At 52.3% G+C, this 12,677-nt stretch overlaps 1 protein-coding gene across 15 annotated transcripts in view; it reads right to left on the reverse strand.

Moving 5' to 3' along the window:
- The window catches only part of LOC147637384 (uncharacterized), a 154,573-nt gene that overhangs the window by 89,443 nt on the left and 52,453 nt on the right, over positions 1–12,677 (reverse strand). For all 15 annotated transcript variants that reach the window (XM_086799174.1, XM_086799173.1, XM_086799183.1 and 12 more), the window contains 3 exons: positions 887–994; positions 441–749; positions 46–345 (listed from right to left, as the gene is read on the reverse strand). In XM_086799174.1, coding sequence (XP_086655300.1) covers positions 46–345; positions 441–749; positions 887–994 — 717 coding nt within the window. The remainder of the gene's footprint in view (positions 1–45; positions 346–440; positions 750–886; positions 995–12,677) is intronic.

The raw sequence follows: 12,677 nt of genomic DNA on the forward strand, positions 1-12,677 counted from the left end.
AGTTTAAGCAAATAGCATGAAGACTAGTAAAGACCAAGCTCTCACCTCAATTCTGCCTGTTGTTACAAGGAGCTTCCTTTTTTGCTCTCTCACAGCTATAAGGATTTTATGAATGAGTTCTCTATCAACCTTAGAACTCATTGCATGACTCCCATAATCTCTTTTCTCGCTCGTTATGCCAGACTCAATTTGGTCTTCCCCTCTGAATGCCTCCATCTTTACCATGCTATCAAGACTCCGTGAATCCAGTTCGGTCAAAACTTCATGTTGAAGCTTATGGGCCAAGGCAGTCAGCGAGTCTCTCTCCAGCTTCAAATTAGATTCTAACTGGCTTGTTGCATGAACCTGGCAATCATGTGCAGAAATTACCATGAAATACTAAGATTTTCAAGCATATGGCATAATTGTATGTTCTTGACAGAAAGGTACAGGTCTATCACCTTAGATACAAACACCAAGAGGGCAGATCGTATCTTATTCAAAATGTTGGCCCACTTTTTAAAAGCTTGCTTACGAGGAAATTTCCCAGTATCAGTTTTTGTCTCATCTATCGTAGCTGTAGCCACTTCCATGTTACTTTCATCCTTTGAACTTAGTTTGTGTTCATGATTCCCTGACTTGCGCCCTTTAGCAGCGCAATCCTCAGCATTGGAGTTGAGATCTTGTTCATTTATGATTCCTGCTTTGACAATGAGTGGTTCCATAGCTTCCAGCTTCTCAAAAAGCCGCTCGATTTCTCTTACCTGACACTATATCAGTGCAGCCAAAGCAAAATCCCAAGTGTTGCTAACACTGCTGATGCACTTAATCCTCCAACTGAACCGCCACACAAAATATTAAAAATAAAAACTAAAAATAAAGAAATTAAAGTAAAATAAAATCTTACAATAGCAGAATTTCGACTGCCAACAGCTTCTTTCAACTGTTTTCTTAGATGTTCCGCTTCATGAAACAGAGACTTCAGTCTTTCATCTCGTTGTCCCACCTGCTTGTTCTGCAAATATCTCAGCATGGAACAAATATCAATTTCCTTTGATTACATTTCTCTTCCCCCCCCCCCCCCCCCCCCCCCCCCCCCCCCCCCTCCGAAAAAAAAAGAGATCCTTCTATTAGTTGAAAAAGATCTGCCTAGAAGAAACAAAACATAGAGAGGCGCTTCCTCCATGGCTGGCTGCTCTCGGAGGAAGGCTACATTGCTAATACAAAGATAGAACGCCACACTTTGAGTGTAGACACCTACCTCCCAATCTCCAAAGAGGAGGGGTAGCTTTCAAAAATTTTGTAAGCAGATCCAAACAGAGTTATGGGCCTCCGCTGCCTACTATTGGTTTTTTCCCCACCTTTCCGGACAAGGTGGATAAGACCCTCCGTGAGAAAAGGAGGCTTATACTAGTATGTGTACACCACATCTCTTGCAAAGCAATAGTAACATCACCAATGCAATCCCAAAACTACAAAAAGAAGGATTGAGAGAGACCACCATCCCTTGGGCATTTGCCTTTTGAGAGAGCTTGTAAAGCATGTCTGAGGTGATCCTTCGAAAAGGGGGCATCCAAAGAGGCTCACATATCATCTGTAATAAGCTTGGGCATGCACTCCAAGACCTTCTATTGTGCAACATCTCTATCCAAAGAGTGGGCCTCTGTAGAGAGAAAAATTTGGGGTAATACTCCTCACCTTATCTGGCTCAATGTGAAATGCTCCTTGAGAATCTTGCAAGCATCGCAAATTGTCCCTACTATGCATAAGTACATGTGCCGAGAAAAACAGTTTGTTGCAAAATGGTTGATTAGCATAAAATGTGAACTCAGCCCGCCTATCCATGGCCACCTATAACTCATCTCTAACAGTGGATGACAGATCTGGGATCCAAGGGGACTGAGGATGCTTCTCTGTTCCCTCTGAAGCGCAGCCAACTGTCTGATAGCGCTCTCGTTGTCCAGTGCCTCTTCTTTCTTGGGCAAAGCAACAAAGTGATAGGGCTAGCTAGTACTCTCTGAGGCTAGGGCAAGTCTCTCTCAAGGGCCAGGATCATCACAAAGCCTCCAAATCTCTCTTACCTCTAGTGAGGTCTCTGTGTCCAGATAGAGAGAGTTTGGGATGCAAACACGAGGTGAACCCTTGTGTCTCCCAAGTTCCTTGAGGCACAAGACAACTAGGCAGTGTTTTGATTTGGTTGTACTAGGCAAGATGACAATCGGTCCTCCTCTATCTAGGCCAGGGTTGTTAGAGGCATCAAAGGTGTTTGGTACGAGGCGGGTATGGTACGTGCCTCGAAAGACTCCTATTGTTTAGAGATGTTAGAGGCAAAAGGCATCGGATATATATATATATATATATATATATATATATATATATATATATATATATATATATATATATATAGTGATAGATAGGTAGACTATTAGAGAAAGAAAGAAATAAAACAAGTTGTATTAACGTCTACAAAAAGGCCAAAATGACCTACGAGACCAAAAGGTTACATCATGAGAGAGAGAGAAATGAAATGAAATGAAATGTTATATTATTGGCCGCTCGCTGAAGCTCCGCGCTCCCCCCCCTGCTCGCGCTTCTGTCTGCACTCCCCTCTCCCTGCCCGCCATCGCGTTTTCCCCCCTCCGCCTGCCCTCAGGTTTGCGCCGCCCCCCCCTTCGCCTGGCTTGCCTGCAAGGAAGCGCCCCCCCCTCCACTGCTCTTCGCCGTCGCCCCCCCCCCTCCCGTAGCTCTTCGCGATCGCGCCCACCCCCCCTCCTCTTCAGCGCCCCCCCCCCCCCCCCCCCCCCCTCTCGCCAGCTCTTGTTCCCCCTCTCTCGCCCTTTCGTGCTGCTTCCGCCCCCCCCCCCCCCCCCCCCTCCTCTTCTCTCTGTTTTTCTCCGCCCCCAGGGATTTTTTTTTTTCCCCCTTTTTACTTTTCGCCTTCCCCCACCCTCATGTGCAGCTCGGTTCGTGCAGGTTCTCCGTCTCCGCTCCGCCTTCGACACAACTTCAGACTCTGATGGAGGTTCCTCCCGCCCCGCCTCAGAGGGACTCATCCGCAGCCCCCTCGCCCGCCCCTGAGGACACCCCCATCAGGCTTTCTCTTTCGCCAAAAAAGGAAGCGAGCCTCGCCGCAGAGGTGGAACGCCTTCAGGCACATTCCACCATCTGCCGTATAGTCGGCACTCGCCCCAGCAGAGGGGAGATCCGGGATCTTCTCCAGGCCCGCCTTCTTGCAGATGTGGACAAGATCCTAGACGTACAGCTTTTGGGCCGTGGACATTACCAGATCGAGTTCGAGACCGCCCAGAGCGTGGCCAAGGTCCTTGCCATGAGTCCCCTTGACATCAGGGGTGCTCGGGCTTTTTTCAGACCTTGGCAGCATGGCTTTGACCTAGCAGCGCGGCTGAGCAGGGAGAGCGCCTTTTCCATGTTACAGTTTGCTTCCCTGGACTCCGCCAGGAGTATCTTCCGCTCCTCTCTAGGCTAGGAGCATTGGTGGGCTCGGTACTAGAGACGGGCCCCACAGCAGCTTCAGTGGTGGCCAGAGCAGCTGGGCTACCTTCGGTCAGAGTGTTGGTGTCTGACATCTCCTCCCTTCCTAAGGTCATTCAGCTACCTAGGATAGGAGGGGGATGGATTGATCAGAGAGTGGAGTTCTCGGGGCTCCCGAACTAGTGCTTCATTTGCAGGCAGGTCGGTCATCTGGCCAAGGCTTGCCCTCGCAGGAGACCCCGACCCTCACTACAACAGCAGGCCCCTGATGGCCCGCCCACAGATGCGGCTCGGCAGGCTGCCTCCGGGACACCTGCTTAGGCCACAGAGACCTCGGAGTGGCAGCCTGGACAGGGGCGCCGCCGAGGGAGACAGCCACAGCAGCACGCCCAGAGACCGCTGCAGCAACAGCCACAGTCTCAACCTCACTGGGTTCCCGTGAGGAACAGTTTTGCTCCCCTCCAAGAGGAGACCCCTGCGGCGACGACTGAGGACCAGGAGATGCCACCACCCCCTCCTTCACCCCCCACACCCCCGTTCCCTCCTACCGACTCGCTTCCACCTTCGCTGCCTCCCATCCCCGCTCCGGTTTCGGCAGCGGCTCCCTCTCCATCCTCCTCGCCCCCCCTCCTCCCCCCCCTCCCCCCCCCCCCCCCCCCCCCCCCCGGCCCGCCTCACCTTCCCGGGAGGCCCTGGTAGTCCCCTGGCGCTCACCTGCAGTCCGGAGGGCACTGAGCACCGACCTCGCTCGAGCACCACAGAGGAGACCTACCATGCCGGTTCGGGCTTCACGGATATCATCTATCCGCAGTCGGCTGAGTCGCCTCGGCATTAGACAGCGCTCGGAGGCTTTTGATTACGCCTTCACACGGCTTTTTGGAGCAGAGGGCCCCCATGAGCCAGCACCCATCCGAGTTCATGTAGTGATACCTCCGGCCCGCGGGGAGGAGGCACTTGATTCAGCGGTGGCCTTCTCGTTCCCTCTATGTGGCCCTTGCGACCGGGAGTGGACTCTAGAGCTCGCTCTTAGCACTTTGAAGACTCAGGCAGTTGAGTTTTCTCATCATGTGAGCAGTTGAGTTTTCTCATCATGTGAGCGATCTGGAGGTGACAGATGTGATAGGCCCACTATGGGAGTTGGCTCATTTTTTCTTGGATCCCGGGAGTGTGGATGCCTCAGGGATTCGTCATTTGGTCGTTCGCATAGTGGCAGACCTTGCACACGACCCTGGATATGTATGTATACACGAGGTTGCTCTGTCAGAGCAGGAGGCAGTCGCCATGGGCCACAGCCACTGGCGCCTGATCTGTGATTCTTGCAGTACACCGGGTGGGCAGATTCGCAGCCGCTCGGATGGGGACTACTCTCCATCCAAGCCGCTTGTGAAGGCCCGCCGTACGGCTGAGACAGCCTCCACCTCAGCAGGTCATCCATGAGGATCATCTCATGGAATGTACAGGGCCTTGGCGGAGCACATTTTATACGCTATCGTGGTTGCTTGAGGCAGGAGCTTCAGAGATGCCTGGTTGGTGGCAGCATTGATATTTTGATGATGCAGGAGCATCACTTGGGTGAGAGCAGGATCCGGAGATATGGTTCGGTGATGCCTGGTAGATGGGACACCTTTTGGTCTGCAGGGTTTGGTCCTTTGGGTGGACAGGGAGGAGTATGCATGGTCATTGCAGATGTATGGCGGCAGGCCATTGTGGATCGACGGATCATTGTGCCTGGTAGAGCACAGTATGTCATTCTGAGGATGCATGATGAGCTATTGGGCGTGCTCAACGTCTATGCACCCAATCATGCTAGTGCCAGAGCAGAGTTCTGGACCCACGTTACGGATGCATTGCCAGAGGCCGCACATTGGTGTGTCGGGGGAGACTTCAACATGCTTGAGGACCCGGCCGATAGGGTGGGAGGCAGTCATGTTACAGTGCACGGCACGGAGCTTGCAGCTTGGGACCGGTTTTGCATGTCACTGAGGATCACTGATGCATGGCAGCATGGGGCCTTTTCCCGCTCTCAGGACAGTCTTAGTTTCTCTCGGTCGGATCGTCGGCAGGGAGGGACTAATCTATCACGGATTGATCGCTTTTATGTGGGCGACTGGTTAGGGGAGCGAGGGGGCTCCGTCGGCATTCTCGCTGGCACCTCATTTTCAGATCATGCGCCAGTAATTTTGACATTGGAGGAGAGGACACGGGAGCCCAGCTTGTAGTTGAGGATCCCAGAGAGGGTACTTGCAGATCCCAGTCTCGCTGAGGACATTGAGAGGATCTGGCATGATAGTCAGTGCTCTGACCAGGATGCAGCAGGCCAGTGTGCCCAGGGACTCATCGAGCTTAGCTCTTTTCTGCACGCTGCAGCTTTGACACGGCTGGAAGAGATTCGCGAGCGGGAGCATCGGCTGAGACGCAGCCTTGCTTCGCTACAGCGCCTTCAGGAGCAACAGCCTGTATGTGAGTGGGTGGCGTCACAGCTGAGCCAGGCACGCCAGGAGGTTAGAGAGGCAGAGGAGCAAAGACATGAGTTTTACTATCGTCGCCAGGCCTCTCAGTGGACGCAGCTTGGTGATAGAGTGACTGGGGAGTTTTTTGAGATCACTGGACCCCGCCATGCTCGAGCAGCAGTCCGTCAGCTTGGTAGACCGGATGGATCGGTACTGAGCCCGAGGAGATCAGAGCCATTGCCATTGCATTCTATAGAGACCTGCTTTCAGCGGAGCCAGCCCCACTGAGGATCGAGATGCTTGCAGACAGACTGTGTGGGCCCATGTGCAGAGGAGGGTCACACATCGTATGCGTACAGTTCTTGGTGCGCCTCTTTCAGAGATTGAGCTTGCCGAGGCCTTGAGGGTCCTGCCGCAACATAGTTGCCCAGGGGAGGACGGACTGACGCCGGCCTTTTTTATGCGCTATTGGGACCTTTTGGGGCCAGGCCTCCGCAGGGGCTTTCAGTATGTTCTGGACACTGGGGTGATGCCACAGAGCTTTTCAGAGGGCTTGATCTTTCTTATCCCCAAGGGGGAGGGAGTATCAGATGATATTCGGCATTGGAGGCCTATTACGATCCTCAATACTGTCTACAAGGTCTTAGCAAAGGCCTTCAGTTTGAGGATCCAGCCCTTCCTGGGGGAGTTGATTCATGCTACCCAGACAGGATTCGTCAAGGAGCGCAGTATCCTTGACAACATCTTTACTTTCTGGGAGGCGACGGCCCGAGCTAGATTTCTTGGCGAGGACTTGGTCGTGATGCTTCTCGATTTTGAAAAGGCATACGATAGAGTTGATTGGGGTTTCTTAGAGGGCACTATGCTTCGCCTGGGCTTTGAGCCAGGATGGATCAGAGGGGTGGCGGCTCTGTATTCCACAGCTCGTAGCCAGGTTTTGATTGCAGGAGGACGGGGGCCAAGTTTTGAGCTGACCAGATCAATCCGTCAGGGGTGTCCCCTCGCCCCTTTTCTTTTTCTCTTCTTTGCGGAGGCTATGAGCATGTATTTGACAGCAGAGGAGGTTGGTTTGAGAGGACTCCAGCTCCCAGTCCGGGGGGAGGACCTGCTCGATGCTGAGTTTGCAGACGACACGGGCTTATTTTTGCATGGCCAAGAGGCCAATCTTCTTCGGGCAGAGCAGTCGCTCCAGGTTTTTAGTGCAGCTTCGGGAGCATTGATCAATTGGCGCAAGACAGTGGCCTTTTGGATCAGTAGTGCTCCCACTCCGGCATGGAGCCCGGACCCCGGTTTTAGATGGATTTCTCCTGGCACAGCAGTGCGGTATTTGGGATGCCAGATTGGACTAGATTTGTCACCTGAGCAGCAGATTGCCCCGCTTCTTCTGAGCATTCGGAAGAAGCTTTTGTATTGGAGTACAGCTCGACTATCCTTGGCTGGGAGGGTGGTGGCGGCAAATCAGGTGCTGTTAGCGACCATGTGGTACATTACGTCTTGCTGGATCTTCTCGAGCTCTTGCATCAACCAGGTACAGAGGCTGATCAGGAACTTTCTTTGGTCTGGACGGGACGGTCAGTCAGCCCGGGCAAAGGTTGCATGGGCAGTTATTACACTTCTGCTGGCTCAGGGAGGCTTGGGCATTATAGATCCAGTCGATCAAAGTAGAGCCTTATTGGGGAAGCTTATTGTTCGGGGGCTGCTTCCAGGCGCTGAGTCTTGGAAAGAGCTTCTCTTGCAACGGCTGCAGGCTCGGGCTCCCCCAGCAGGGGGTACTTGGGCACCAGAGATTCGCTGGATCTTCATAGAGATGAGGAGGACAGGCCTCAGTAGAGGATGGGAGGACAGATTTGCTTTGAGCATCCTGAGAGCTTGGGAGCTGCTGAGACCGGGGCTCTCTCAGCGACCTCCTTCTTGTGTTGAGGAGCGGGCCAGACAGCCGCTCATCTGGAGCCCAGCGGTTTGCACAGAGCAGGGTCATATGCTGGGTTCTCGGTCTCATCTAGCCTGGGGACCTTTAGCGGCAGGCCCAGCACGTAGTTTTGGAGACTGGTAGGCCTTCTGCAGTCTCCCAGAGGAGATCCAGGTGGAGAGGCTGAGTCACTTCAGAGGGGGGTTGATTATGAGGGATGATATTCAGGAGGCACTCACAGAGGAGTGGTTCACGCCTTTTGAGCCAGTGACCCCACGGTGGATGGGAGCCTTTACACAGTTGGAGATCCTGATTGCTGTCAGAGCTTGCACTGAGGATGGCAGATGCCTCTACTATGAGATTCAGGATGAGGGCAGACTTCAGAGAGTGGAGATGGAGTCGCCTTTGGTTGCAGAGTGCACCTTTCAGAGGATACGGGTTGTGGTCGCCGCTTCTCGGAAGTGGCATATTGACCCCGACCCTGCTGATGTGCTCCCGGATTGGCGCATATGGGCATATGCAGCGCGCCCCTTGGCCCGGCTACAGTGGGACCCTGGGGAGTACGAGTGGCATGATCCTTATGCATCCCTTGAGGCCACAGAGATCACCTTTTTCCAGTATACTGTTCGGCTGGGACGGCATATTTTGACGGCGAGGAGGATGGTCTCTCCAGCTGCAGCGGGGCATTGGCGGCTACAGGGACTCTCACAGGAGTTCCTGGAGGATTTTTGGGCTCGGCTCTGGGCTAGTCGACAGGCCCGCAGGATCTCGACTTTCCAGTGGGCTGGTCGCCCACAGGGGCTCAGCAGTTGGCACCTGGCTTGTTTACAGCGGTCTTCCAGCGGCCTGCGTCCGATGCGGCCACCCTATGGAGACACAGAGACATTGCCTTTGGGATTGCCCTCAGGCGCAGCAGATTTGGCTGCGGATGCTGCGTATTCTGGCCCCTCTCTCTCCAGAGGGTATGTTTACGTGGGGTGCCGCTGCTTGGTCAACTTCGTCAGGGCCTGCTATGGGCTATGAGATGGAGCAGGACAGTCAGGCCATCAGATTCATTAGGGGCCAGCCTCGCCTGGTTCCGGCACCGGATTTCTCGTCCGCCAGCTGGACACAGGAGAGGGATTTACGATGGGAGCTCCTCAGCAGCCTCACCATCTGGTTCACTTGGAGGGCTCGGTGTTTCACGGCCTTTGAGGGGAGACTGGAGCCACCAGCAGAGACTGTACGGGGGATTTGGCAGGAGTTGATCCACACCCTGCGAGGACAGTATGACCGCATCCGGGGCGACTCGGATGAGGCGATCTTGCGGCGCCAGGCTTTTCACACCACCTGGCGCAGAGGCCCCTTCTACACCTTACACACGGGATCCCCCCGTTGGCATTACAGGCCACCTGTTTGGCTTCCCCCCCCCCCCCCCCTATTGTATGATTTAGCCCAGTCCTCTGTACTGATGCTTGTATTTTGCAGCACATAGGGAGAGTCTCCCGGGCTGCCTTGCGGTATTCACTGCTCTGTTTCTCTTATGAGCAGGAGAGATCTTTTGTAGCCCTACGGGCGTTTTTATTTAACTAATGAAAGGATCTTTTCTCGGAAAAAAATAAAATAAAATGAAATGTTATATTAACGTCTTCAAAAGGCCATAATGACCTATGAGACCAAAAGTTACATCATGGTGGATCTGATACAATGTCTGGATAAAAAAACCCAGAAAATGAAAAATAAAGATGATACTACTGGCACCTAGAAAATGAAAATGGAAATGGAAGGTAAACAGAAACCCTTATAGGGTGTGAATATAGTGAGGGGGGGGGGGGGGGGGGGGGGCTGTACGCTATGGAGGTGAGTGGAATATAGTAAGGAGATACAATATCATGTGGGATGGAGGGGTACACTATGGAGGTGCCTCCATCTCATAATATGTGCCGCATCGGACGCTGGCGGATCTCCTCAATATCCTCTGTGGTCAGCACCCTGACTGGGTGTCTCGCATGCCTCGCAAGAATAATCCGAATCCGCCGCTGCAACCTCCGTCTATGCTGGGATGCCCTCCTCCGTAGTCGTGGGCGTCTGGACCACCCAAGCTCAATCGCACGATCAATCAGTGTACCTCTGGTGTGGGCGGTATCCATGTCCTGTTGCTGCTGTGGTCCATCTGGCGCAGTGATGGCTGGACTAAAGAAGTCTGTAATGTGCCTCTGAGTCTGGCTCTCTGTGCGCCTAAGCAGGCTATCTCTATGTCTCCGCAGCTCAAGCAAGAACAATCCCAAACACCTCTGGTCCTGGTACCCCATGACTCTGGAAAGTGGTCCAAAACCCTCTCTGAATAAACAGTGGAAACGACCACGTAGCTCATAGTATGCAGTACAATGGCATATATAATGCAGCTCTGTCTCTGGCTCCCCATGGCATACTCGGCATATCCTGGCCTCAGCTGGTATACCTCTATATCGGCCAATCTCAATCTCAAGCTGGTGTGAGGATGTGCGAATCTGACCAATAGCACATCGTACTGCATGAGACAAGTGTACATCCATGTAACTGGGTCTGATCACAAAACCATCTGCTGTGAGCTGAAGAAAATGCTCTCTGTAGAGAGAGAGAGAGAGAGAGAGAGAGAGAGAGAGAGAGAGAGAGAGAATTATGAATGCTTGAACACTCAAAACAGTGAGTAGATTATAGATTCATCATTCATCATTGAAGAGGGGCCATGGCACATCAAAAAGATTCATACATCGTTACATGCCACATGGTCAAAAAGATTCATGGCCCAAGGACTAGGCTCCATATATCACTCAGACTTCAGAGTCTGAACTATCGGATCTACCATTAGCAGCCTCACTCTCATCACTACTAGGAGAAGGCTCCTCACTAGATTCTTAATGAAATTCCCCATCTGAGATGAGATTTCCATCATCATCGTACTCGGGGCTCCGAACATCTACATCCTCAAGGGCTCCATCCTGACAAGGTGGTGCGCCCTCATCCGCAACATAAGTAGAAGAGCTAGTAGAGGGGCATACTCACTACTGCGAGAAGCTCATGCAGGGTAGCACACCTGCTCGTCTCATGCTTTTGGCCCCTCCGGGACACAGGGTGGAGTATGCATTTCCGTCAACAAGCAGCTATTGCCTGCAGTGGTCACACTTAGGCACCATTGTCACTCGGAGAGCTTTGTGGGGGTGACCATCAGGATTCGAGAGGATAGAGTGAGATTTATGAACGTATATGCGTCGAATGCTGCAACAGGTAGAGCCACTTTCTGGAGTATAGTGCACCAGTCCCTCCCATAGGCAGATTTCTGGTGTATGGGTGGGGACTTTAACATGTTAAGAGTCAACAGAGAATAGAGTCGGAGGCCGCAAGGCTATAGTTTTTGGGACAGAGTACGAGGAGTTGATTCTTGCTCATTCTGGCTCTAAGGGAACATGACCCTTGGCATTTACTAGAGTTTGGTTGTAGCCCCGAGAGTCTGTGCTTCTTGAGATCTGACAAGAGTACATGCCCTAAAATGTCTAGATTAGACCGGTTTTATGTAGATGAGTGGGCTTGTAGGCGTGGTGGAATGATTGGTATTCTGGCAGGCAGTACTTGTCAGAATGTGCAGCGGAGATGATGACAAAATCTGAGAACACAAGAGCAAGTGCAGAAAAAATACAGCAATGGAGAGAGAGAGAGAGAGAGAGAGAGAGAGAGAGAGAGAAAGAAAGAAAGATTTTATTAACGTCTTCCAAAAGACCGAACTCGGCCTATGAGACAAATCGGAGTACCTGTATGGGGTATCCTCTGTCATCCCAACAAAACAAAAAAGTACTGAATAAAAAAGCTGAATCTGGGTGTGCAGGGGATGGAGCTCTACTACTAGGAGAATGCAAAGCTATATGCATGGAGTATACAATCATGATATGCAACCTAGCTAGCTCCATCCTGTACCATACTGGGGGTATAAAATGGTATACATCAGTGAAGGGGGTGTCCACAGCTCCCTGAAGAACATGCCTGGGTGTGCTCTGAAGCGAGCCAGTCGCTCCGCACCCTCTCTGTGAAACTGAGCTCTGATCTCTGTCATCTCTCTCTGGTATAGGCGTGGTGTCCGAAAGCCAGGTGTCCTCTGTCTCCTGCGGGCTCTAAGTGTCTCTGCTCTCTGGAGAGTAATTCCCTGCCGTGTAGGGGCTGGGAGGGGGATGGATCTCTGAAAAAATGTAGTAATCTGTGTCTGTCGTCCCCCCTCTGGAGCTCTCTGAGCCTGTAATAATGTCTCTCTGTGGCGCTGTATGTCTAGAATGTATCTCCCCAGTATGCGCTGGTCTGCTGCCTCAAAGATCTGGCGTAGGGAATGTGGCTCTCTGAATAAAATGGGATATCTCTCTCTGATGGCTGTATATGCTCTGCATCTGCATACATAATGCTCCTCACTCTCCACCTCCTCTTTGCACAATCTGCATACCCTCTCCTCTCGGGGGATCCGTGCTGCTCTGCCAGTCTCAATCTCCAATCGGTGTGATGAAACTTTGAGCTGACCAATAGCCACTCGGGAGCCGTGTGGTAAAAAGCCCTCCATGTATCTAGGCCTCTCTATAAATCCATCATCAGTGATACTCATGGAGTGATCTCTGTAGTATAGCATCTTCGGTGGAAGAGGCTGTGTAGGCGATATCCATGTCTCTCGTGTATAGAGCTGCCATAGATCCTGTCTCAATACTCTGTTCCTCTCACTATGAGAGAGACGGATATGTGGTGCATCCCTGTCATATTGGAATGGTGGTAGATGATCCATGTCTAGGCCATGCTGTGAGAACCAATGTGTGACCTGTGCATACCATGATCCTCTGTCTCCTGCCTCAGCCAAC

This window comes from Cibotium barometz, chromosome 6, assembly GCF_041138505.1.
Source record: "Cibotium barometz isolate CiBa-2024 chromosome 6, ASM4113850v1, whole genome shotgun sequence".
NCBI classification, from domain to species: Eukaryota; Viridiplantae; Streptophyta; class Polypodiopsida; order Cyatheales; family Cibotiaceae; genus Cibotium; species Cibotium barometz.